We start from the raw sequence: 23,327 nt of genomic DNA, 5'->3' as shown, positions 1-23,327 counted from the left end.
TTTAAACTCCAGCGCATCTTAGAAAGATTTTGATCAAAATATTTTTGAAGATATAAATTACATTTATTTAGGAACAAAAGTCACAACTCAAAGAAACACTTATAAGAGAATAAAGCGAAGTAATTAAATTTCATTGCTTATAAATATTAAAATGTGAAAAATCGTGACATTTAATGACATTTACCATATCAGCTCAATGACATATAAATATACCCGCCCCATTCATTTTACTTATTCAACATACTAAAAATAAATGTTTTGCTTAAAAAAAAAATGACTTACTTTTCTTTTTTAGTACGTTTCAAAAATAATGATATACTTTCATTTTTAGTACGTTACAAAAAGAATGATCCTTTTCTTTTTTGACAATATTTTAATTTCAACTTTTCACGTGACATGTTTAAGACCACAAGATTTAAGGATATTTTAGTACATTTGACATAAGTTTGATTTAAAAACACTAAATTCAAAGTTTTTTTTTTTTAAAAAAAAAAACTTCGTATCAAGTTAAACTAATTCTTTTTAGAACAGAAAGAGTAACAATACACTATAGTTAACACTTCAAAGTATTTAAACTTGAACGAAAAAGGCGCGCGAATAAGTTCACTAATTGAAAAATAAAATTTGGTGGGGTGATGGGGTAAAGGTGGGGGATGTGTGAAAAAAAAGTGATTTTGAGAGTAGCATGAGAGGTTCTTATTAAATTAATTTAGAAGATATAATATAAGTATAAGCAAAATACTTAAAGATATTAATGATGAACAAGCAATGAAAAAATTATGAATAGAACAAAGTTTGAAACTTTTAAAGAAAAAAGTTAAATTACATCTGCTTAATTTTGAACCGAAAGTTGTGAAATTTAAATTTTGAAATTAGAAGTTTTGTAATTGACTCAATTAAGTACTTTTAGTGTTTGCAAAAGAATCGAAAGATATTTTTAAAATTTTTTTTATTAGAAATAAATAATTTTTTTATTTCTAACAAAAAGAATTGTTGAACTGATTGATAGACTAAAAAAAAATTAAACTTCAAATGAAAGATAAGAGATATAATTACATGTCTTAATTTATTAAAATTACAAAGGTAAAAGTAGGGCTGTTCAAAATCGAACCGTAACCGTTAATTCAACCGCAAAATTGGTTTATTGGCTAATTGGTAATGAGTTATCGGATTAATGGTTGGAGAACGGATAAATTTTTTATAATTAATGGCTTATTAATGCGAGGACGGATTACTTAATTTTCTTATCGAGTAAACCATTAATCCATTAAGAATTATTATAATTATATTTTTACCCCTAGATATAGAAGTATCTTTTGTCAATCCAACATATAAAACTCCATTTATTATTCTATTTACTTCTTAGTTTAAAAAATAACATGCCACTTCTTGTGACATCTAACCATAAAGTGCAGTCAGACTCCCAAAAATGTAAAGAAAATCTGAAATTAGTTCTTAAACCAAAACATAAATTATTCTTGACAACACAAAGGACCGCAATAAAAATGAAACAACCCAAATGTTTTCTTCACAAAGTTTGATACAAAACATAATAATTCAAATAAACTTTTAATTTTTTTTTTGTTAATCCAGTAATTAAAAATGTTTCTACATACATTTTAGGTCTAGAAGAAAATTCTTATTTGATTCGATATTTTAACCTGTTAAATAATTTAACGAACAAAACTCAAGAAGTCTAAAAGATTGATAAATAGACTAATCATAGTATACAAACAACTTAGTCGGTGAAGAAACAGAGGAACTACCAATAATCGCTCGATATTTCATTCTCTCTTAAAATCATCTGTTACACCATCTGATAACCGTCCGATAATTGCTAATCCGATACTGAACCAACCGTTATCTTATTGGGTGGCTAGCGGATTAGTATATTTAAAAACCGATATCCAACAAGTCGAATCGCTAAGCATAATTATCCAAACCGATCCAACCGATAAGCTGCCCTAGGTAAAAGTTCAACAACAAAATCAATAATTAATTTATATTTTATATATGTATTTTTAAAAATCAGTCAATGAATCAGGACATGATTAAAGAAAGTACTAATTATTATTTTTTCATATCAAAACATCTAAATTAATTACAAATGGTATTAATTATTAAACATAGTCGTAATTTCACTATTAATAATTATTTTTATTTCATGAACTTTTGAAATATGTTTTTTTTTTTTAAATGATTGACTTTTGAAATATGTCAATTGTAATACAACAAAAATTGATTAACCTTATTACTTAAAATTGAATAAGTTAATATTTTTTTAGAAAAGTTCCGCGCATCGCGCAATGCCTCTACTAATTTACTTAAAATGAAACATTCATAAATTTATAAAAATATCATTTTTGGATATTTTGAATGCATTTCTTTTGGACGTTTAACACTCTCCTTTTGAAAAATTTGTTTTTTCTTTGTTGAACCAAAAAGAGGCGGAAGAAAAAGTTTTTTATAAATCCACAGAAAAAACTCTTTCCTCAAATTTAAGAAAGAAATGGCAGCTAAGAAAATCCACGTGTCTTTTGGTGAAACGCCAGAGAGAGTGCTAATCACGAGATTCTGGTCTTCGTTCACCTCACCTCACCTTCGCCTCTCACTCACAAATCTCCTATTTCTCTCTCTCTCTCTCTCTCTCTCTTGGTTGTGTTCACGTCGTTCATCCATTTACTCATCTTCTCTTCTTCTATAATTTCTATAAATTCCACAATCACTATGCAACCAGCTGTTACTTTCCTCCCTTAAATTCCTTTACCAAATTCTTGTTTTTTTTTGCCTTCCCTTTTGACTTTTTACTTCAAGATTCCGATGGAAAAATGTCGTTTGCTTCTCTTTCTAACCGTGATTTCTTCCGTTTTCCGACTTCTCCATGCTACCTCCGGCGATGCTGATCCGATTTACATGTAAGTTCTGCTTTAATTCTTCACCTGCTCAAGTATTCTAGCTACCTTATTCTTGTTTCTGAACTATCGATTTATGTGACACTGTCTGATTTGGCACAAATTTTGGGGAAAAAAAGGGAAAACTATTGAAATTTGTGATTATAAATTATTATATTAAGGGTAAAAATGTAATCCAAGTTAAATTATTTTCAATTTTAGAAATGTGATACTCCCTGTGTTTTTTTTCTTGCTCCAATACTAAAAATAGTTGGTTACCTATTCAATTTATGAACTTAAGAAAATTTTTGTTAAATTTTCCTTTCTACTCCTAGTATTAAATAGGAATTTATGAATTCTAAAGCATCATTAATAAAGTTAATTTAGTAAAATACACCCGGAATAAAGTTTTCTAAGAGGTGTGTCAAGTTAGAAGGGGACAAGTAAAATGAAATGGAGGGAGTAATTGTTTGGGATTAACTAAAAAGGAAAGTGTGCTATATAAATTGGGACAGAGCGAGCACTGTTAGGATATACTATTAACCATGTAATTTGTGTTATAGTATTATATTTTCATCTCATGTAAAGACTATTTATTTTATATTTATAAAATCTTTATTTGAATAGATCATTGTGTTAACACGTGTGTCCTTTGCTTATATAGCAGACAATTTTGTGTATGGAGTATTCTAACTCATGTACGAAAGATTAAAATTGTTAGTTCTTATAAGTAATAAATTAATGTTCACAATCGAAGATGAGGTAGGACAAACATCTTGATGATTGTAGCACAAGATTAAATATAATTTTATCTTAATTATGGGGAGTGGTAATATTCCATCTTCTTGTGTTAGTACATTTCGTATGTATTGAACGGACCAATTAGAGATATTCGTTTATGTTGTGAATATTAATAAACGATTTCTCTAGTCCATCACATGTACTTATACTCTTAATCTTGATATAATTATTATGATCTATGTGGTTTTTTTTGTCGTTTTAATCTATTAAAAGGTGAGACTCTTTTGTGAGTCAACATATTTCTAATAGGTTGGATGATGACAAATTACTTAGTGAAATATTAATTAGTTGATAGAACCATGTCTCGGACTTGAAATAGAAGACACCCCTTTATGGTTGCTTATAAGTTTTCACGTGAAAACCCTGCAGATGGATTTTGTATCTGTCATGTGAAATAAGTTAAGCATTATAAATAAATGATTAAATTAATCAATGAGTTAAATTATTCAGAGAATTTAATTTAATTGATTGGTGTCAGTAATTCTAACATGGGGAGTTAAATAAGATGTAATGGTAGATGTAGAAGCTAAATCGAGGAGTGCAATTGCAAATTTTTAGTGGAATAATTTGTAATTTATTATGATATGATAATTCTTTCATCACCGAAATAATATCATAATTGGAAGCCTCACTTAATATCTTCGGTTCCTGCTATGCCTGATTAACTAATCAATTTTATAAAAGAGAAAGTAACTTACTAGAAGAAGTAATATTATTTACTGGTCTTCTGGAAGAAAAATGATATCTTCTGACTTTAAATTAAAAACGTTCCTTTTAAGATTAAAAACGTTTTGGACAATAAAGAGGCCTAAAACGTTTTGGGCAGTGGAAAAGACTGAAAACGTTTTGGATGACTAAAAAGGCCTAAAACGTTTTGGTCAACTAAAAAGGGTAAAAATGTTTGCCTCTTGGCTTTCCCCTTTTTAAGTAAAAATAAGAATAAATAGGGGTTTGGCTTAGAAGATTATTATTAGTTTTCCTTAATATATTCTCTTTGAATCCAAAAAGTACTTGCCCACACAAGTTTGATAGCAAAAGTTAGTCAGGATATAGTAGAAGACTGTAGCCTTGGAGGTCAAAGCAGTAAATGAATTGTGTGAAAGCTTCAACAGGTAAGTAGCTTTTCAATTTCGTTTGATGATTTATGTTATCTGGATTATATGTAAGTTATATTGATCCTGTAGAATTGTTGCTTCCACTGTGCATGTTCTAACAATTGGTATCAATAGTCTTCTTACATATGCTAGATAATGTAAAAGAAATTACATTATTTGTTGTACATAATTCGGATAATAGTTGTATAAATCATGTTGTTGTTCGTTGTTTTTCGTGTTTTTTGATGATAACGATTTACAGAATCTAAATTTATCATCAAAGAAAATAGATTTGGTCAACCAAAGAGGCAACCCTACCGACCCTCGCAAACAGCCCAACTAATAATTGTCAGATTTCTTGAAGAGGATTATTTAATGATTTCTAGGGATGTGGATGGTTATAAGCTTTGGTACTCTGGGAGCGAGAGGTGTAGGAATGAAGTTGACATCTTAGTAGATGAAGAGCTTAGAGGTCAGGTAGTAGAGGTAAAGAGGATCAGCAATAGGTTGATGACTATTAAGTTGGTCATTGGGGGGTTTACCCTGAACGTGTGTAGTGCTTATGCGCCGTAAGTGGGCTTGGATGGGGAGGAGAAGATGCGGTTTTGGGAGGCTTTGGATGAGGTGGTGAGAGGCGTTCCTAGCTCGGAGAAGATTGTTGTAGCAGGAGATTTCAATGGGCGCATCGGGGCGTTACCGGGAGGCTTTGGTGATGTGCATGGTGGTTTTGGTTTTGGGGAAAGAAATGAAGAGGGGGCTGCTTTATTGGATTTTGCGAGGTCCTTTGGGCTGGTGATGGTGAACTCGGGCTTTCCGAAGAAGGACGATCACCTGATCACCTTTCGAAGCGCGATAGCCAAGACCCAGATTGACTTTTTGTTGCTTAGGAAAGGAGATAGGATGTTGTGTAAGGACTGTAAGGTCATCCCAAGTGAGAATCTTTCGACCCAGCATAGGCTCTTGGTTATGGATTTGGGTATAAAGAAGGATAGGAAGAGAAGGGGTGAGGAGTGTAGAACTAGAATTAAGTGGGGCGGCTTGATGCCAGTGAATGCGTGGGAGATAGGGGAGAGGTTGGCGGGAATGGGGTGTGGGAGTGTAGAGGGGACGTGGATAGTATGTGGGATAGGGTGGCTAGGTGCATCAGGGAGAATGCTAGTGAGGTGTTGGGTGTTTCTAGGGGGCCGGACCGGGCATCATCGGGGGGATTGGTGGTGGAATGAAGAGGTTAAGAAGAAAGTGAAGACTAAGAAAGGGACGTATGCTAAGTTGGTTGAGAGTAAGGACGAAGAAGAGAAGCGGGTAAACAGGAAAGAGTACAAGTTAGCTAGGAAGGAGACTAAGTTAGCAGTTACGGCGGCTAAGACGGCATCATTTGAGAGCTTATATGTGGGTTTACAGGAGAAAGGAGGGGAAAAAAAGTTGTTTAGACTCGCTAAGGCTAGGGAGAGGAAGGGTCATGACCTCGATCAGGTGAAATGCATTAAGGAGGAGGACGGTACAGTGTTGGTGGAGGACGGCCACATTAAGAATAGATGGCAGTCGTATTTTCATAGGCTCTTGAATGACGAAGGGGATAGAGCTATTGTGTTAGGGGAGCTGGAGCACTCAGAGGAGTGTCGGGATTTTAGTTATTGTAGACGTTTTAAGGTAGAGGAGGTTAGAGAGGCTGTTCGCAGGATGCGAAGGGGTAGGGCGACGGGGCCTGATGAGATACCTATGGATTTTTGGAAGTTTTCTGGCGAGGCTGGTTTAAGGTGGTTGACTGGATTGTTTAACGGAATTTTCAAGACGGCGAAAATGCCCAAGGCTTGGAGGTGGAGTACTATGATCCCTCTTTATAAGAACAAGGGTGACATTCAGAGTTGCAATAACTATAGGGGTATTAAGTTATTGAGTCACTCTAGAAGATTTGGGAGAGAGTGGTCGAGGTGAGGCTGAGACGGATAGTGTCTATTTCGGAGAACCAGTTTAGATTTATGCCTGGCCGCTCGACGACAGAGGCAATTCACCTGGTACGGAGGCTGGTGGAACAGTATAGGGAAAGGAAGAAGGACCTGCACATGGTGTTTCTCGACTTGGAGAAGGCATACGACAAAGTCCCCAGGGAGGTGCTTGGAGGTGAGTGGAGTCCCGGTGGCATATATCAGAGCAATTAAGGACATGTATGATGGAGCTAAAACTCAGGTGAGGACGGCGGGAGGAGACTCAGAGCATTTCACTGTCTTGACAGGATTGCATCAGGGATCTACTCTTAGTTCCTTTTTGTTTGCTTTGGTGATGGATGTGTTGACGCGGCGTATTCAAGGAGAGGTGCCTTGGTGTATATTTTTTGCAGATGATGTAGTTTTGATTGATGAGACGCGGGGTGTGTGTGTGTGTGAATGATAAATTAGAGGTGTGGAGACAAACTCTTGAGTCTAAAGGGTTCAGGTTGAGTAGGAGCAAGACAGAGTATTTGGAATGCAAGTTTAATGACGTGAGGCTGGAGAATGAGGTGGTAGTGAAGTTGGAATCATAGGTGGTATGTAAGAGGGATAGTTTCAAGTATCTCGGGTCCGTGATTCAGGGTAACGGTGAGATTGACGAGGATGTCTCGCACTGTATTGGGGCGGGATGGATGAAGTGGAAGCTCGCTTCGGGGGTGTTGTGTGATAAGAAGGTGCCGCCCAAGCTTAAAGGCAAATTCTACAGGGTGGCAGTCCGTCTGGCCATATTGTATGGAGCGGAGTGTTGGCCAGTTAAGAACTCCCACATTCAAAAAATGAAGGTGACGAAAATGCGGATGTTGCATTGGATGTGTGGGTTGACTAAGGGGGATAGAGTTCTGAATGAGACTATCAGGGAGAAGGTTGGTGTGACTCCAGTGGAGAATAAGATGCGGGAAGTCTGATTGAGATGGTTCGGACACGTGATGAGGAGAGGAATGGATGCCCCGGTTCGTAGGTGTGAGAGGCTAGCTTTGGATGGTTTTAGGTGGGGTAGGGGTAGGGCGAAGAAGTACTGGGGAGAGGTGATTAGGCGGGACATGGAGCAGTTACAGCTCACTGAGGACATGACCCTAGATAGGAAGATCCGGAGGACGCGAATTAGGGCAGAAGGCTAGGGTCAGTTTGGGTCGCTAGGGTAGGGAATCACTTGGTGGGGATATTATTCTTGTTATGATACCTTGTTTCATGCTTTATTACGAATCTGTTTACTTTTCTCTGTTTACTATTACTTGTGGGTGTCGTATTTATGTTATGCCATCTTGTTTCATGCTTTACTATGAATTTGTTTAGTACTCCGTGTCTCGAGCCTGGGGTCTATCGGAAACAGCCTTTCTACTTCTTTAGAGGTAGAGGTATGGACTGCGTACATCTTACCCTCCCCAGACCTCACTATGTGGGAATACACTGGGTGTGTTGTTGGATTATTTAATGAACCACGTTCCTATAAGTAAAATTGTCTTACAAAAATTGAGTAATAGAATAATGAAAAATGGATCACAAGAACAAATTCCAAAAACCATTATTGACATGCCATTGCATCCACGTAATGGGAGAAATGTCAATAGGCAAGAGGTTGCACAACAGCAAACACTTGACATTACACTACCTCAAAGTAGTGAGAGTAACGTTGAGCAGTCTGCAATTGTGGAGGAAAACGTTCAGGATAATGTGGAGGAACCTGTCATAGTACAGGAAGACATTGAGGGTGTTCAAAATTTAGTTCCAAACGTAGCAGATCCTTTAGTGACTAGTCGTCGTAGTGGGAGAATTATTAGAAAACCTTTACGGTTTGCGCTCTTGGGAGAATCGTTCGTAGTGGGAGAATTATTAGAAAACCTTTACAGTTTGCGCTCTTGGGAGAATCGTATGATAGAATCCCTGAGGAGCCTAATACAGAACCTCTTAATTACGCCGAAGCACTACATGATATAGATGCTAAAATGTGCATTGCTGCTATGAAATATGAAATGGAGTCTATGTATTCCAATCAAGTCTGGGAACTTGTAAAACCACCTACGGGAGTCAAACCCATTGCATGTAGATGGATCTATAAGAAAAAGAGAGGTGTGGATGGAAAAGTGCAAACTTTTAAGGCTAGGCTATGTTGTGCACTAGACCAGATATCTGCTTTGCTGTTGGCATGGTTAGCAGATTTCAGTCTAATCCTGGGCAAGAACATTGGATTGCGGTTAAACATATAATCAAGTACCTTAAAAGGATTAGGGATTACATGCTTGTTTTTCACTCTGGGAATCTTGTACCTGTTGGGTATACTGATTCAGATTTTCAGTCAAATAAAGATTCTAGAAAATTTATCTCAGGATATATGTTTATTTTAGGAGGTGGAGCCATTGTTTGGAGGAGTATCAAGTAATCATGTGTTGCTGATTCCACCATGGAAGCCGAATATGTAGCTGCCTCTGAGGCGAATAAAAATGTTGTTTGGCTCGGTAACTTTCTGAAAGAGCTTGGAGTTGTTCCTTTGGTTCAAACACCACTATCACTTTATGGTGACAATAGTGGTGCAGTTGCAAACTCGAAAGAACCACGAAGCCATAACAGAAGTAAGCATATTGAGAGAAAATATCACTTGATTCCGGATATAACTCAAATGGGTGATGTGAGAGTTTTGAAGATTGAGTCAAAGAACAATTTGGCGGACCCATTTACAAGAAGAAGGTTTTTGATAAGCATGTGGAAGAAATGGGTGTTAAAGTTGTGCATTCATGGTTATGAGTCTAAGTGGGAGATTGTCAGGATATACTATTAACCATGTAATTTGTGTTATAGTATTATATTTTCATCCCATGTAAAGACTATTTATTATATTAATAAAATCTTTATTTGAATAGATCATTGTGTTAACATGTGTGTTCTTTGCTTATATAGTAGACAATTTTGTGTATGGAGTATTTTAACTCATGCACGGAAGATTAAAATTGTCGGTTCTTATAAGTAATAAATTAATGTTTATAATCAAAGATGAGGTAGGACAAACATCTTGATGATTGTAGCACAAGATTAAATATAATTTGATCTTAATTATGGGGAGTGGTAATATTCCATTTTCTTGTGTTAGTACATTTCGTATGTATTGATCGTTTATGTTCTGAATATTAAGAAACGATTTCTCTAGTCCATTACATGTACTTATACTCTTAATCTTGATATAATTATTATGATCTATGTGGTTTGTTTTGTCGTTTTAATCTATTAAAAGGTGAGACTCTTTTGTGAGTCTAACATATTCCTAATAGGTTAGATGATGACAAATCACTTAGTGAAATATTAATTAGTTGATAGAACCATGTCTCGGACTTAAGATAGAAGACACCCTTTTATGGTTGCTTATAAGTTTTCATGTGAAAACCCTGTAGGTGGATTTTGTATCCGTCACGTAAAATAAGTTAAGCATTATAAATAAATGATTAAATTAATCAATGAATTAAATTATTCAGAGAATTTAATTTAATTGATTGGTATCGGTAATTCTAACATGGGGAGTTAAATAAGATGTAATGGTAGATTTAGAAGTTAAATCGAGGAGTGCAATTACAGATTTTTAGTGGAATAATTTGTAATTTATTATGATGTGATAATTCTTTCATCACTGAATTAATATCATAATTGGAAGCCTAACTAATATCTGCGGTCCCTGCAATACCTGATTAACTAATCAATTTTGGAAAAGAGAAAGAAACTTACTTGAAGAAGTAATATTATTTACTGGTCTTCTGAAAGGAAAAGAATATCTTCTGACTTTAAATTAAAAACGTTCCTTTTAAGATTAAAAACATTTTGGACAACTAAAGAAGCCTAAAACGTTTTGGACAGTGGAAAAGGCTGAAAACGTTTTGGATTACTGAAAAGGCCTAAAACGTTTTGGTCAACTAAAAAGGGTAAAAATGTTTGCCTCTTGGCTTTCCTCTCTTTAAATAAAAATAAGAATAAATAGGGGTTTGGCTCAAAAGATTATTATCAGTTTTCCTTGACATATTCTCTATGAATCCAAAAAGTACTTGCCCACACAAGTTTGATAGCAAAAGTTAGTCAGGATATAGTAGAAGACTGTAGCCCTGGAGGTCAAAGCAGTGAACGAATTGTGTGAAAGCTTCAACGGGTAAGTAGCTTTTCATCTTCGTTTGACGATTTATATTATCTAGATTATATGTAAGTTATATTGATCCGGTAGAATTGTTGCTTCCGCTGTGCATGTTCTAACAAGCACTATGTAAGCCTCCAAAAGATATGTTTTAATTTTTGTCAGGTAGATTATGTAATTCATAACTTTAGGGATTTAAATCATAGCATTTGGCACAACTCGATTTACAGCATGAATCCACTGAACAATTTAATTGGAAGAAGAGTGCTTTTGTGTGTGAGGAAATTTGTTTACGTTGGAAAATCATTTTCTCGGATTAATGTTGGGTATAAAAGTAGGTGACAAGGAGTCTTGGAGTAACTGGTAAAGTTGCTGCCATGTGACCAGGAGGTCATAGGTTCAAGTCTTGGAAACAGCCTCTGGCAGAAATGCAAGGTAAGGCTGCATACGATACACCCTTGTGGTGGGGCCCTTCCCCGGACACCGTGCATAGCGGTAGCTTTAGTGCACCGGGCTGCCCTTTTTTATAAAAGTAGATGACAAATGGTAAACATTTGAGGTGGAGGATGGAGTAGGAGGTTAACGTTTTCCAGTTATTTTGATACTAAAGAGTGATAATGCTATTAAAGTTTAACTTGAAATAAGTGATATGGAGTTATCAAGAAAAATAAGCTTCACGTATCAGTGAAAGATAATCATGTTCTTTCTTTTGGTTGAAAACATTTTCCGTCGTACCAAACACTGTTAACACCTTTTATGGCAATTAAAGCATTTTTCGTTATTCCTGACATATCTTGGTACTTTACTTTCTAACATTGATAGATGAGTCATTGGAAGTTAGAGGTGTGTGGGCTGTGTCACTTGATTAGTGTATGCTTGTGCATACATATGGGAGATGGAGAGTTATTTTTTGTTGCCTATCTATTGTTGAAATCTACATTTCTAGGGGAAAATTCAATAGTCAATGAGCATTTATCATGTGGTAATAATGTGTTTCTTGAGCTGTAGAATTTCGAGCTTGCTAATCCAAAGAAACAGAGTTGGATTTCTAGAGTAACCTGTGGAATCAATTGATCTTTCTTGTTGAAAATTAAAACCTTGTATATTGTGCCTTACACTCCATTTGGATCATTAAAGATATAATCATGGATTAAAATGCTCTGTGGTCAAGGAACCTGTTACTGTTGATAATTTTTTCTTTTCAAGCATCAATTAGACGCGACTTAAACCAGATAGATATTGACTTTAATCTTTAGGAGATGCTATCTCTTGACATTTGGATTTTAACTTCTTAAATTACAACTCATACCTCTGTCACATTTGGAATAAAAAAGGTTTAAGTTTTGTTTGGTTTATGTTTTGGAAAATAATGGTTGATTGGATTTGGCTGTGGGAGAATTGCTTGTGTCATGTTGGAAGATTTACTTTCGGGAGGAATATTTGGTCTTTTTTCTTTTTGGGGTTTTCGGAGTATGAAACAACATATCCGGAAAAACAAAATGAAAACAGTTGTTTATAGGCCCAAGAATTCAAACCAATATAGGATTTAGACTGTGTATATATTAGACATGTTTCGATCACGTTCTTCTTAATATGTACCAAATTATTAATATGTCCTCAATATTTTATCTCTTGGAGTGAATTGATGCCAGTGAGCTGCTTTTTACTTCATAAGATCATAATTAGGAGAGGCGGCGTCGTGTCCTCCAGAACTGTGGTTAGTTGTGAACCATTACTCATAATGTTTTTCTTTAGTAAATGATAGATATGTAATAAAATACCTAATTTATGCGCCCCCCCCCCACCACCACACACACACACTGGAAAGTACAATCAAACATCCACAGATTCCAAAATGTCAGTGATCTTACTCAGTGCTAATCTCTGATTGTTTTAGCTTTGCTTTGATCAAATTCATGGAAAATAGTTTTACAAGTAACATTTGACGGTTAGAAGATCCACATATGACATAACCGGGGCTATTATGGCTTCTTTGTCAAAATGAACACAACTAGCCAAGGCCGCTGTGACTTCATCTCTTAAGTCACAATCCAAAACACAACTGATGCATGAATAGCCTCAGAAGCTGCAAAGATCAAGAGTGATTCCAAGAACTAGTGATAACAGGGGGTCCATTTATGTTTTGATCAAACAATTGTTCATGGATGTGTTAAGCTCATTTTGGATGTGGAACATGACGACTAACAGCTATTTATTCTCAAATGTATAAAGTTATGATAATTCCATTACTTTCTGTTTATGTTCTAGTTATTCTAGACAAAGTTATGAAATGTATATGACAGTATATGCCATGTATAAGTTATAAATATGCCTTCTGAAAGATTTTTAAGCTTGTATCCACCCTCTGGACTATAGTGTACTTAAGATTATTGCAAACAGCTAGTGGTTCTCTCTCTATTACTGCTTTCCTGTACAGTGCCTTGATTTCATTCCCGGTGATAGTTTTATGGGCTGGATTCTGATTGAAATCCATGGACCTGCTTGTTTTCTGCTGCAATTTTGAAGTTATCCATTTCATGACTTCTGATCATTAAATTTGTTGGTTTTACAGAGCATGTGTTGGTCACTGCAAGGAGACTGGATGTGTGGGGGAAAAATGCTTTCAACATTGTAATTTTTCTTCTGGGAAAAATCCAAATCCAATTGATGGTCCATGGTACCTGCAGGAACCACTTTACCTGAGATGGAAACAGTGGGACTGCCTTAGTGATTGTCGATATCACTGTACGCTTGCCAGGGAAGAAGAAAGGCAGAAACTTGGTCTTAAGCCTATCAAATATCATGGGAAATGGCCATTCCATCGTGTTTATGGGATCCAGGTTCTTCATAAAATTAGATAAATTTTTTTCCTACATCTAGTGTCTTATATAATTCATTCATCTTAACATAGTCCTCTGCCAAACCAGGAACCTGTTTCCGTGGCACTCTCTGCCCTTAACCTTGCTATACAATTCCATGGATGGGTATCCTTTTTTATTCTAGTGAACTACAAGCTACCTTTTGGCCCAAACAAGAAGCCATATTATGAATACACTGGCTTGTGGCATATTTACGCTATTTTATCAATGAACTCCTGGATCTGGAGTGCTGTTTCCCATAGTAGGTGAGTTCCCATTCTTTTTTGTTTCTCGCTGATTAGTAATTCCTATCTACTGTAAACTGCATAAATTTAGTTTAAGCTGAAATCAAGTGGTTTGAAACTGTCTTCTGAAGTTATGGTAGTTCCCACTCTTTTAGTATAGGCTTCTCGCAGAAAACGTCGTTAGCGCAAACTGTTCGAGTTTGTTCATGGATAGAAAGCTTCATCTTCCCAAATGAAGAAAGTAGAAACTTTCTCCATTGCTTGTCAATTTCCGAATGAAGTTATGTGCCATCAGATATGATATGTGACTACAATGCTTCTGTGAATAACTATGGTTATGAGGAGTGGGAATGACAACTTTGCCTTTTGCACTTCTATTTATAATTGGAATGTAACAGGATAGCACTGTTTGTTGCATGTACATCTTGTTGCTACTAAAGAGTAATTTGTTTTCAACTGCATGACTAGCTCATTAAGCTTGCACAGGGAGAGAGAGGACCCTTATATTTAATTAAATTACTCCTTTGAGCCAATTTATATGGTACTATTTCCTCATTACTTCATTCCAAATAGAATGACAGCTTTCTAAGTTTGAAAAAGAAATAATACAAATGTTATGGCATGTTTAAGATCACAAGTTTCAAAACTCTTATAGCCATATAAATGTTATGACATAATTAGAACCACAAGTTTCAAAAAGTCTTTCTTTCTTAGACTTCGTGCTCAGTCAAACTATGACTGATAATTGAAATGATGTTTCGTATCCTTGCAAGTGTTTTCCTGATTCGTTTCTTTGGCGAAGCACGTGGAAGTACCTTTGGTTAACAGGTCTTGGTAAAAATTGAACCTAGGATCTTTTCTGCTTTGCTACCATGTTGAATTATATGATCCCTCATCTGGGCTTAAGTTATTAAAGAACACTTTTGTTAGTTCAGTTAGATCTTAACACTTCCTAATTTTAACTGTTGTTTAAGGTTGTCTGCATTTGTGACTTTTCAGAAAATTTATCCAAGGGTTTTCGTCATAGTAATAACCATGTTGGGCAACTGACTCAATTCTCCAATGTAATTATGCCGTTTTCTTCTTGCGTACAGTTTCTCTGTTTGGATTTTCCTTGTTTAATGTTCTGGAATTAATTGCAGAGATGTGGAATTATCCGAGAAGCTGGATTATTCGTCTGTGGTTGCATTAATTGGGTATTCTCTTCTTGTTGCTATATTGCGAACCTTCAATGTGAGGCATGAGTCGTCAAGGGTAATGGTTGCTGCTCCCATTGTTGCGTTTGTGACAACCCATATCTTGTATCTGAACTTTTATCAACTCGACGATGGTATGTCCCCTGTTAGCATGGCTTTCTTTCGGTTGAACAATGCATGACTGTCATCAAGTATATCTTATTTCACGCTAGGCATGGAAACAATACATCTAACTCTTTGGATAATTGTGGCATCATTAGTTCAATTTCCTCTGGGTCAACTCCTAGGGTCTTTATAATTTTCAACTTCTGCAGTAAATAAAAAATGCAAGAACTTGGTTAAGTAACTTCCTATCGTTTCTGCCTAAAGACTTAATCAAGTGGAATGTTACTAGGGAGCACGCTGTAGATGTGGGTAGATTATTGAATTTACTTTCGTGTTATTATGCCTGTCCGTTTGGATGACCAAAGATCATGAAGAATGCAATGAATGAATCTTAGGAAATGTAAATGCTGCATCTTATTTTGAATCCAGTCTGCCTTGATGAGGTTGAGTGCCTTTTCCCGGTGGCGTTGTTTAAGATATCAAATAGGTGATTTGTGGAGTGTCAAGCAAAGGTAAAACAAAGCTAACAAACAACTTTCTAAAAATCAATCAGAGCTGACCAGTAGGCTATCTACTTCACCAACCTCCATTGATCTTTGTTCAATTGGTGATTCCTTAAGTCTTGATCCTAAGGGGTGGCAAATGGGCAGTTTGGGCTGAATTTGGTCGGGTCAAAATGGGCTGCACTGATATATGGGTCGTTGGTCAGTCTTGCCCAAAAGTTGCTCTTAGATGGGATGAGCAAAGATGGACTAGCTCTTACCAAGTTTCAATTTTTTTAAAAATAATTTATATAATTATCAAACAAAATTATAAAGGAAAACTTCTTTATTACAGCTATATATAATTTATATATAACACATCAAACAATTTGTTATTTTTTATTTAGATATTTTAACAAGGTTTCTTATGGGTCAATACGTAGCCCAATTAAAGCCAACTTTTAGATGTGCTGAATTTGGGCCCGTTATGATGGACTGAGTTAAAAAATGGGCTGGTAAATTACCCACCCAAACATGGACTGGTTGGGGGGCTATGTTTCATGGGCTAATATTCCTGCCCCTAGTCATAATAATGTAGTTGGAATCCACCTTCCAGTGTTCCTTCAGGTTATTTTTTGTTCCCTTTGGGATGTTAAGTAAAGAGTGACACAAGAATGATAATGAATGGATAAGCTAAGAAAATGTTAAAAAAACTGCGTCTTAGAGAATCTAGTTTGGCTTGATGAGGATGGTGTCACGCGATTATCTTGTCCCGGGACGAAAGACATGTGCGAATAGTTTTTATCATATACATTCAGCCACTAAAGAAACAAAATAGAAATTACTCGAAAAAAAAGTAGACCTAAAATTCAATATGTTCTTTAGTCATTAAACAGTTATTGAATCTATGAGTTTAATATTCAATTGCTATCATATGAAGTGTTTGACATAACAGAGAAACATGTTGTTGAGTGGAAACAACTCTGTCAAGATTGATGAGTACGAAAAGGCTATTTGAAGGAGTTCTTCCTCTGCTGATTGACCATTTTTATCCTCTATCAATTTAAAATACAATTTGCACACATCTGTTGTCAAGTTTCCATTTTGATACTCCATGAAACAAGTTCATGATTCTGGATAAACTTCGAGTAGATTTTGGACATCTGCTCAAATACTAATATTTCTCTTTTCCTCTTTTGATAGTGGTGCACTACTGATGTTTCTATGTAGAGCAACCATTTGGAGACATACAATACAGTTATCACAATTTTGGAAAATGCAGGACTAAATAGATACTCCCTCCGTTCCCGAATAGTTGTCACGTCTCCTTTATGGAGAGTCAATTTGACTAAATTTCCAAGCTAAATTAGATTGGACTAATTCTATGTTTTAAAGTTAAAATTTGGATGTTCAAAAACTATACAGAAAGTATTTTAAATTGCAATTTTCTCATATCCCTGTGATGAAAAAATATATCTTGTTGGACAAAGTTCATATCGTTTGACTCTCAAAAATGAAATTGGGACCAGTATTTTGGAATGGAGGGAGTATAGATCTTAAAATTCAGGACAGAGAAGTCTAATACAGTTTGAAAGCATTGGCAGTATGCATCATCTATCAAACTTGTAGGTCGTCTTGCATTGGTACATTAATGATAACATTTGACAGTCCCCCTTTTTTCCTTGTTTTCCTTAAATCTGCGTCATGTAAAATCAAACACTGATATGACCTTGTACCTGTGGGATGGGTGGGGGCGGGACGGGGAGCTAAGATGTGATAGAAGCAACTCCGTTTTTGGCTTTTTTCTTGTCATTGAACAACTTCAAACACATTGAAGGAACATTTTTGGTGGTCAAATTAGTGTCACATGTGTCATGTTGCCATTATAGTAGCAGGGACCCTTAAATTACTGATTTTGTTTAAGTGGTAGTCCTATATTTCATGAATTTGTTACATGATACGAGGTGTAGAAGCTGAAGTTGCCAGATAACCTTGCAGGATTAAACACCAAAGTCTGTGTTGCTATGACCATGCTACAGTTTATTTTATGGGCAGTCTGGGCAGGTTTTACTCGCCACCCATCACGCTGGAAGTTGTGGCTTGTGGTGGCTGGTGGAGTCCTTTCTACACTCCTGAAGATATACGACTTTCCTCCCTATATGGGATATGTCGATGCCGATGCTTTATGGCATGCTATCTCCATTCCCCTAACCTACTTGTGGTGGAGTTTCGTAAGGGATGACAGTGAATTTGGAACGACAACTCTTATCAAGAAAGCAAAGTAGAATGAGAAGCATGTTGTAATTGGTAAAGGGTGTCCAAAGTAATTTCCATTCAGGTCTTTGTTAGTTTTTGGTTGGTTGCTCTTTTTTCTTGCATGTATGCGTTTCTTTGAAATGCTTAGCTGCCATGCGGGTTTCTGTTTTTCCAACTTCAGTAGGTCTAGTTCAGATGCATTTTTTGATTCCCCCATCGTTCCCCAATGGTTTTGTAAAACAGATCTGAAGTTGTACTATACTTATGTGATATGTCAGTTTGTATTCTGCACATTTATTCAGGGAGAAGTTCTTATTGTACCTTGGGCACAACATGGAGTCATATAAGCTCCTTGGAGTCCAAATGGTGTGGGATTTGTGTTGATTTTGGTTTATTGGGTGTGTCGCTGATGAGATTGTATATAATGATTTCAAAGGCCCCATTTTTTACCATTTAATATCAGTGAGAAGGGGGTTTACTTGCAGCTACCTGTGTCTTCAGGCTCGTAGAACTGGATCCGGGCATCACTTGCTTCTTTCACTAGGAGTATTATGGTAAAATAACTACGTTATTAATTATTTTTCTAAATAAGTGTGGCAAGTCAAAATGTGACAAGTAAAATCGAACGGAGAGAGTATAATTTTGTAGATTTCTAATGTTTTTACAAAATTTCTACTTTTTAATAAATGAAGATTTTGGTGGACGACGAAGGACACGCCCGTAATTTCAGCGTATTTATGTCCTTGCATGTCATCTTATTAAGTGCTTATGGCTCAATGACGTGTACAATTTTTCTTCATTTTGCTCCACTTACTAACATCCCCAGTGTTGAAAAAATTTATTATGGGCGAAGACTCAAATAGTGTAAGTTGTGTGAGGGTATTTATGCATGACAAGAGTTTATTTCTTATCCATAAAGTCATGGCAACCACTCTTTCATATTTTTCTCTTTTTATTTTATCTTTTCAATTCTTTTATTTTTGTTCACTTTTTTCTTTTTTCTAACAACTCCTAATTAATCATAACCAAATTCATATAAATTCAGTATTATAGTCATGACCGTCTAGTTGCTGCATATATTAGTAGAATTGACATCTAGCGTTCGTAAGTTAAATTGAACATTTTTTTATTTTTTGTTTCTTCTATTACTTAATTAGCTACAAGCAAAAATTAATATTCTATCCATTTCATATTAGTTAGTTTTTTTTTTTTTACACGATATTAAGAAATTATAAATAAGAAGGCAGGTTTACTAATTTATCCTTAAAAAACTTTTTGAAAATTTTACAAACAAGCGTGAACACTTTCAAAAAGAATTAATTGCAAAGATAATATTGAAAAAATTTATTAATACTTTCTCGATTTAGTAAGGTGGACATCTAACATGTGACAACTATTTTTAGCATGATGAACAACTAATGTAAAACGGATGAAGTAAGATTATCAAATTAATTTATTTTAGATCTCCTAAACTTCTAACCCACAACATTTATGGCTTCTTTTGTCTCTCTTTTGATTTGTGTGATGAAATATTAAAAAATTAGAAAAAGTGCAAAGAGTTAAATAAGGGTTAAGTTTAGATGAAATTTTGATGAACTTAAAAATATAAGATTATATTGAAAAAAAAAATCATGTACACATGATCACTTAGAACGAGGGAAAATCCTACGCCAAAGTAATATCAAAGAATGTGTTAAGAATAGGGACATCGAGAAAAACTTTTTTCAAGGGATTGTTTAAGAAGCATCTGGATTATAGGCATATCTGAAGGGACGAGAGGAACCTCCTCGACAAAAAATTACGTTGTATATATAAGGTAATATTTTTATAATTTATGGTGCCATATAATTTTTTTAATTACCTAACACTATATTACGAGTAGGATCAGCGATTTTGGAGGTTTGAAATTCACTTTAAAGTTCTAAATTCAAATCTCAAGTATATAATTTTTATTTATTTTTAAATTCTCCTAGTAAAAATTTTAGATCCTTTCTTTGTGAAAACATTTTTAAAAAATTAAAAAATACAAAAATTATTTTTACTCTAAAATATTTCTAAAAATTTAAAAACACCTTCGATTCATATTTATGATCAAACACAATTTTAATTTTTAAATATTATTTTTTACTTTTAAAATATATATATTTTAAATATTTATACTTTTATGGCTAAAAACCTCCTAAAAAGATCTAAAAATACAAGTGAGAAAAGAGGAAGATTGAAATATAAAATAAAGAGGCAATATTTGAAAGAAGAAGAAGAAGAAGAAAGAAAAATAAAATATTGAAACATATACAAGAAATAGAGGGAAATGTGAGTAGAGAAACATTTGCTGACAAAATGGGTTCCGCGAAAACACTTGTCAAAAGCTAAGAGGAGCCTCACACAACTATTATTGGGTGAGCATTACCCATATTAAAATTTTCCGCCAGTGTTCTCTTGATCTTCCCCCTTCATCTTTGCTCTATTTAAGATTATTTTTTATTTATTTTTGTTCTTGATTTGCTTGATTTACTTTTTTGAAATCAATGAAGAGTTGCATGGAAGTACAATTTTGATGAGATTTTCACTTAGGTTTGAAATTCAAATTTAATAATCTTATTTAACTGATATTTCAGATATGGATCAAACAATGTGAATGTTGGTATTGACTCAGAAATCGCTACACCGACAAAGATTATATTTTGATAACGTCGTAATTTGCAAGTAGCTATAATACTTTGTCATTCAAATTTATAATAGTAATTTAAATTATTTCTCCTAGTTTTGTTGGCGGACACACCTAATTTTGCAAGCACCTTTACTGTATATTTTTTGGTTTTAACTCTATGTGATTCTGTTTCCAAGTGATTTCAGTCTTTGCTCGATTTTGTTTCCAAATAGGTTCTCTGCTTAGTTCCTCTTTTTTTGAATTTCTTTTTTTAATTTTGTTCAACTCCAAGTGGGCTCTGACTTTTTCTAGAAAGTGAGTTTTGTAACGCCCCGAAGTTTTTTATAGCTAAATTTTTGTTCTTAAAGTATCAAGCATTGGCTTCTAAAATGGTTTATACTTATTTTCCTATGGAATTCCTTAGATTTCAACTTTTCATTACGTAGATGATCGAATAAGTTTTCCGTCGACATAAGATTCATCCAAAATAGACACTCGGTGAAGGAGTTCTGGTTAATTTAAGTCCTAGTCATAAAACACCGTCATTTCTGTCTTTGGCGCGTCGCGGAGAGGGTGTAAATGATGATTTTCAATTTCCAGTGAGACTCTACGATGGTGGCGTGTCGTTGAGTGGGCCAAATTTCTATTTGTCACTTTTCAGTGAGCCACCGCAATAGTGGCGCGTCGCGGTGGCCCATAAGATCGGGTTCCCAGTTTAAATTTTTCCTGTTTCGTTCAGAAGTTAACAGGGGTAGTTTGAACTTTTTTCCAGTCTCTTTAAATGTCCAAACAGGAGATTAAGACCTCTACAAGCATAATATACGACATTCTCAAGATTTTCCTTAAAACAAAAACCCTAGTTCATATACTTCTCCTCCAAGAAACTCAAGACTCAATCGTGGGTTTTCAAAATTGATCGAAGATTTGGAATTCCCAAACCGTAGGCTTCAAGGATCAACCCTTATTCTTCATAATCGAGGTACGTGGGGTTTTTCTTAAAATCTCATGGGTATAGAAATCATGATTTTTAAGAAAGGAGTTTTTAAATTTATGAATACATTCATGTTTTAGAAGCTTCGATAATATTGTCTTGATCTTTAGGCCTTCCCCCAAATTGATTTGAATTGAATATATGTACGTATGCATTGAAAATCATAAATTGTGAATCGAGAGCATGAAATATAAAATCTCTCTCTCTCTCTCTCATTACTTTATTATTTGATTTACAAGTTATGAATCCTTACATTTCATGGTTTACAGAATAATTCAAGATACTATTTGTCTTATGTAAAATTCATGATGATTAAGAATGGGAAAGATGAATGCTTTAATGATTTTAAATGTTGAGATTGATAAAGAGAGAAAATTCAGGAATGTTTTGAAAAGTTGGCCACTACTTATTGATATTGTTGAATGAATGGAAAGCCTTTGCATGATTTTTGACTTATGATTTGAGATATGACTCTTCTTACACTATATGCATGATCAAGTGGCCTGAATATTGTTTTAGAATGAAATAATCATATATGGCTTAGAATAACGACTTTCAAGTCTTGGTATGACGATACCAACTCAGACAATGCCATAACAGACACAGACTCATAGAGAAATCAGACTTTCATGTTTTAGAATTTCAGAAGGATGCATGTTCAGAAAAGGCTAAAATAGGGCATAAAGATATATTGGATGGTTCCCTAAAGAGGGAACGAGTTTAGATAACTCATTGTCCAAAACTGTGATTTGCTGATTAGGATATATTAAATTACGCTGGCTTAGTACCGTGTGGCGTATCAGAATCAGAGACTCCAACCCTTGCGGCATACTTGGGTTGGAGGCTTCTCTGCCGAGTAAATGGCGGATTCCATATAGCCTGTAGAATATCAGAGTTGTAGGGGAGTGCCACCTAAATCAGAAGTAATACAAGGAACAAACATTGCATTGACAAGAATGATTTATGATTTTTAGAAAAATGCCCATGTGTTTTGAGAACTGTTTATGCATGATGTTTTACTAACTTGCTCTCCACTATTTTACTTATATAAAAATTTTATTTTGGATTACTTTGCATACCAGTACATCGTATTAACCCCCTACCTCTCAGGTTCTGAGGCTCAGTCTAGGGGTGTAGATAAGCAGTAGATTTCATCAGACAGAGTTGCAATGTCCAGTTGGTGAGCCTTCTATATTCAAGAAGGCCTTTTTATTTTCAAAAAATTATTAGTGGTTACGGTTTTGGTCTACTTGGGTCCTTGTCCCAGCTTTCAGACAGTTGTCAGATTTTCATGTAGTAGAGATTTCACAGACTGTTTTAGATGTTGTTTAGTTGAGTTTAGATTTCATTCCTTATTGTTAAACTAAATCCAGAGTATGACCATGTTTCTGTATCAGATTATATTTCCGCATCTCCTTTTATTAGATGAATATTGTGCATGATTACCAGATAGAGTAGGACGCCCGGGCCTTCATGGTTTGGGATGTCCATCACGGCTAGGTCCTAGTTCGAGTTGTGACAAACTTGGTATTAGAGCACGGTTCATGGTCCCAGGGTGTCTGTGAAATCGCATCGGGTAGAGTCTTGTTTATGGGTGTGTAGCGCGCCACACTTATAAGCAGGGGGCTACTAGGCATTTAGAAATATTTTCCCTCTTTGTGATCT

General features: G+C 35.1%; 1 protein-coding gene across 1 annotated transcript; it reads left to right on the top strand.

The window, feature by feature from the left end:
* Nucleotides 1–2,416: 2,416 nt before the first annotated feature.
* Nucleotides 2,417–18,341, top strand: LOC107853463 (post-GPI attachment to proteins factor 3). Its single transcript, XM_016698440.2, has 5 exons — nucleotides 2,417–2,915; nucleotides 13,452–13,719; nucleotides 13,807–14,003; nucleotides 15,125–15,312; nucleotides 17,764–18,341. The coding sequence occupies exons 1-5, from the start codon at nucleotides 2,821–2,823 to the stop codon at nucleotides 18,048–18,050; spliced, it is 1,035 nt and encodes a 344-aa protein (XP_016553926.1). The 5' UTR covers nucleotides 2,417–2,820; the 3' UTR covers nucleotides 18,051–18,341.
* Nucleotides 18,342–23,327: the final 4,986 nt, after the last annotated feature.

Source organism: Capsicum annuum, chromosome 6 (genome assembly GCF_002878395.1).
Source record: "Capsicum annuum cultivar UCD-10X-F1 chromosome 6, UCD10Xv1.1, whole genome shotgun sequence".
In the NCBI taxonomy this organism is placed as follows: Eukaryota; Viridiplantae; Streptophyta; class Magnoliopsida; order Solanales; family Solanaceae; genus Capsicum; species Capsicum annuum.
Note: the sequence above shows the minus strand (reverse complement) of the source record. Positions and strands in the feature narration are given on the sequence as shown.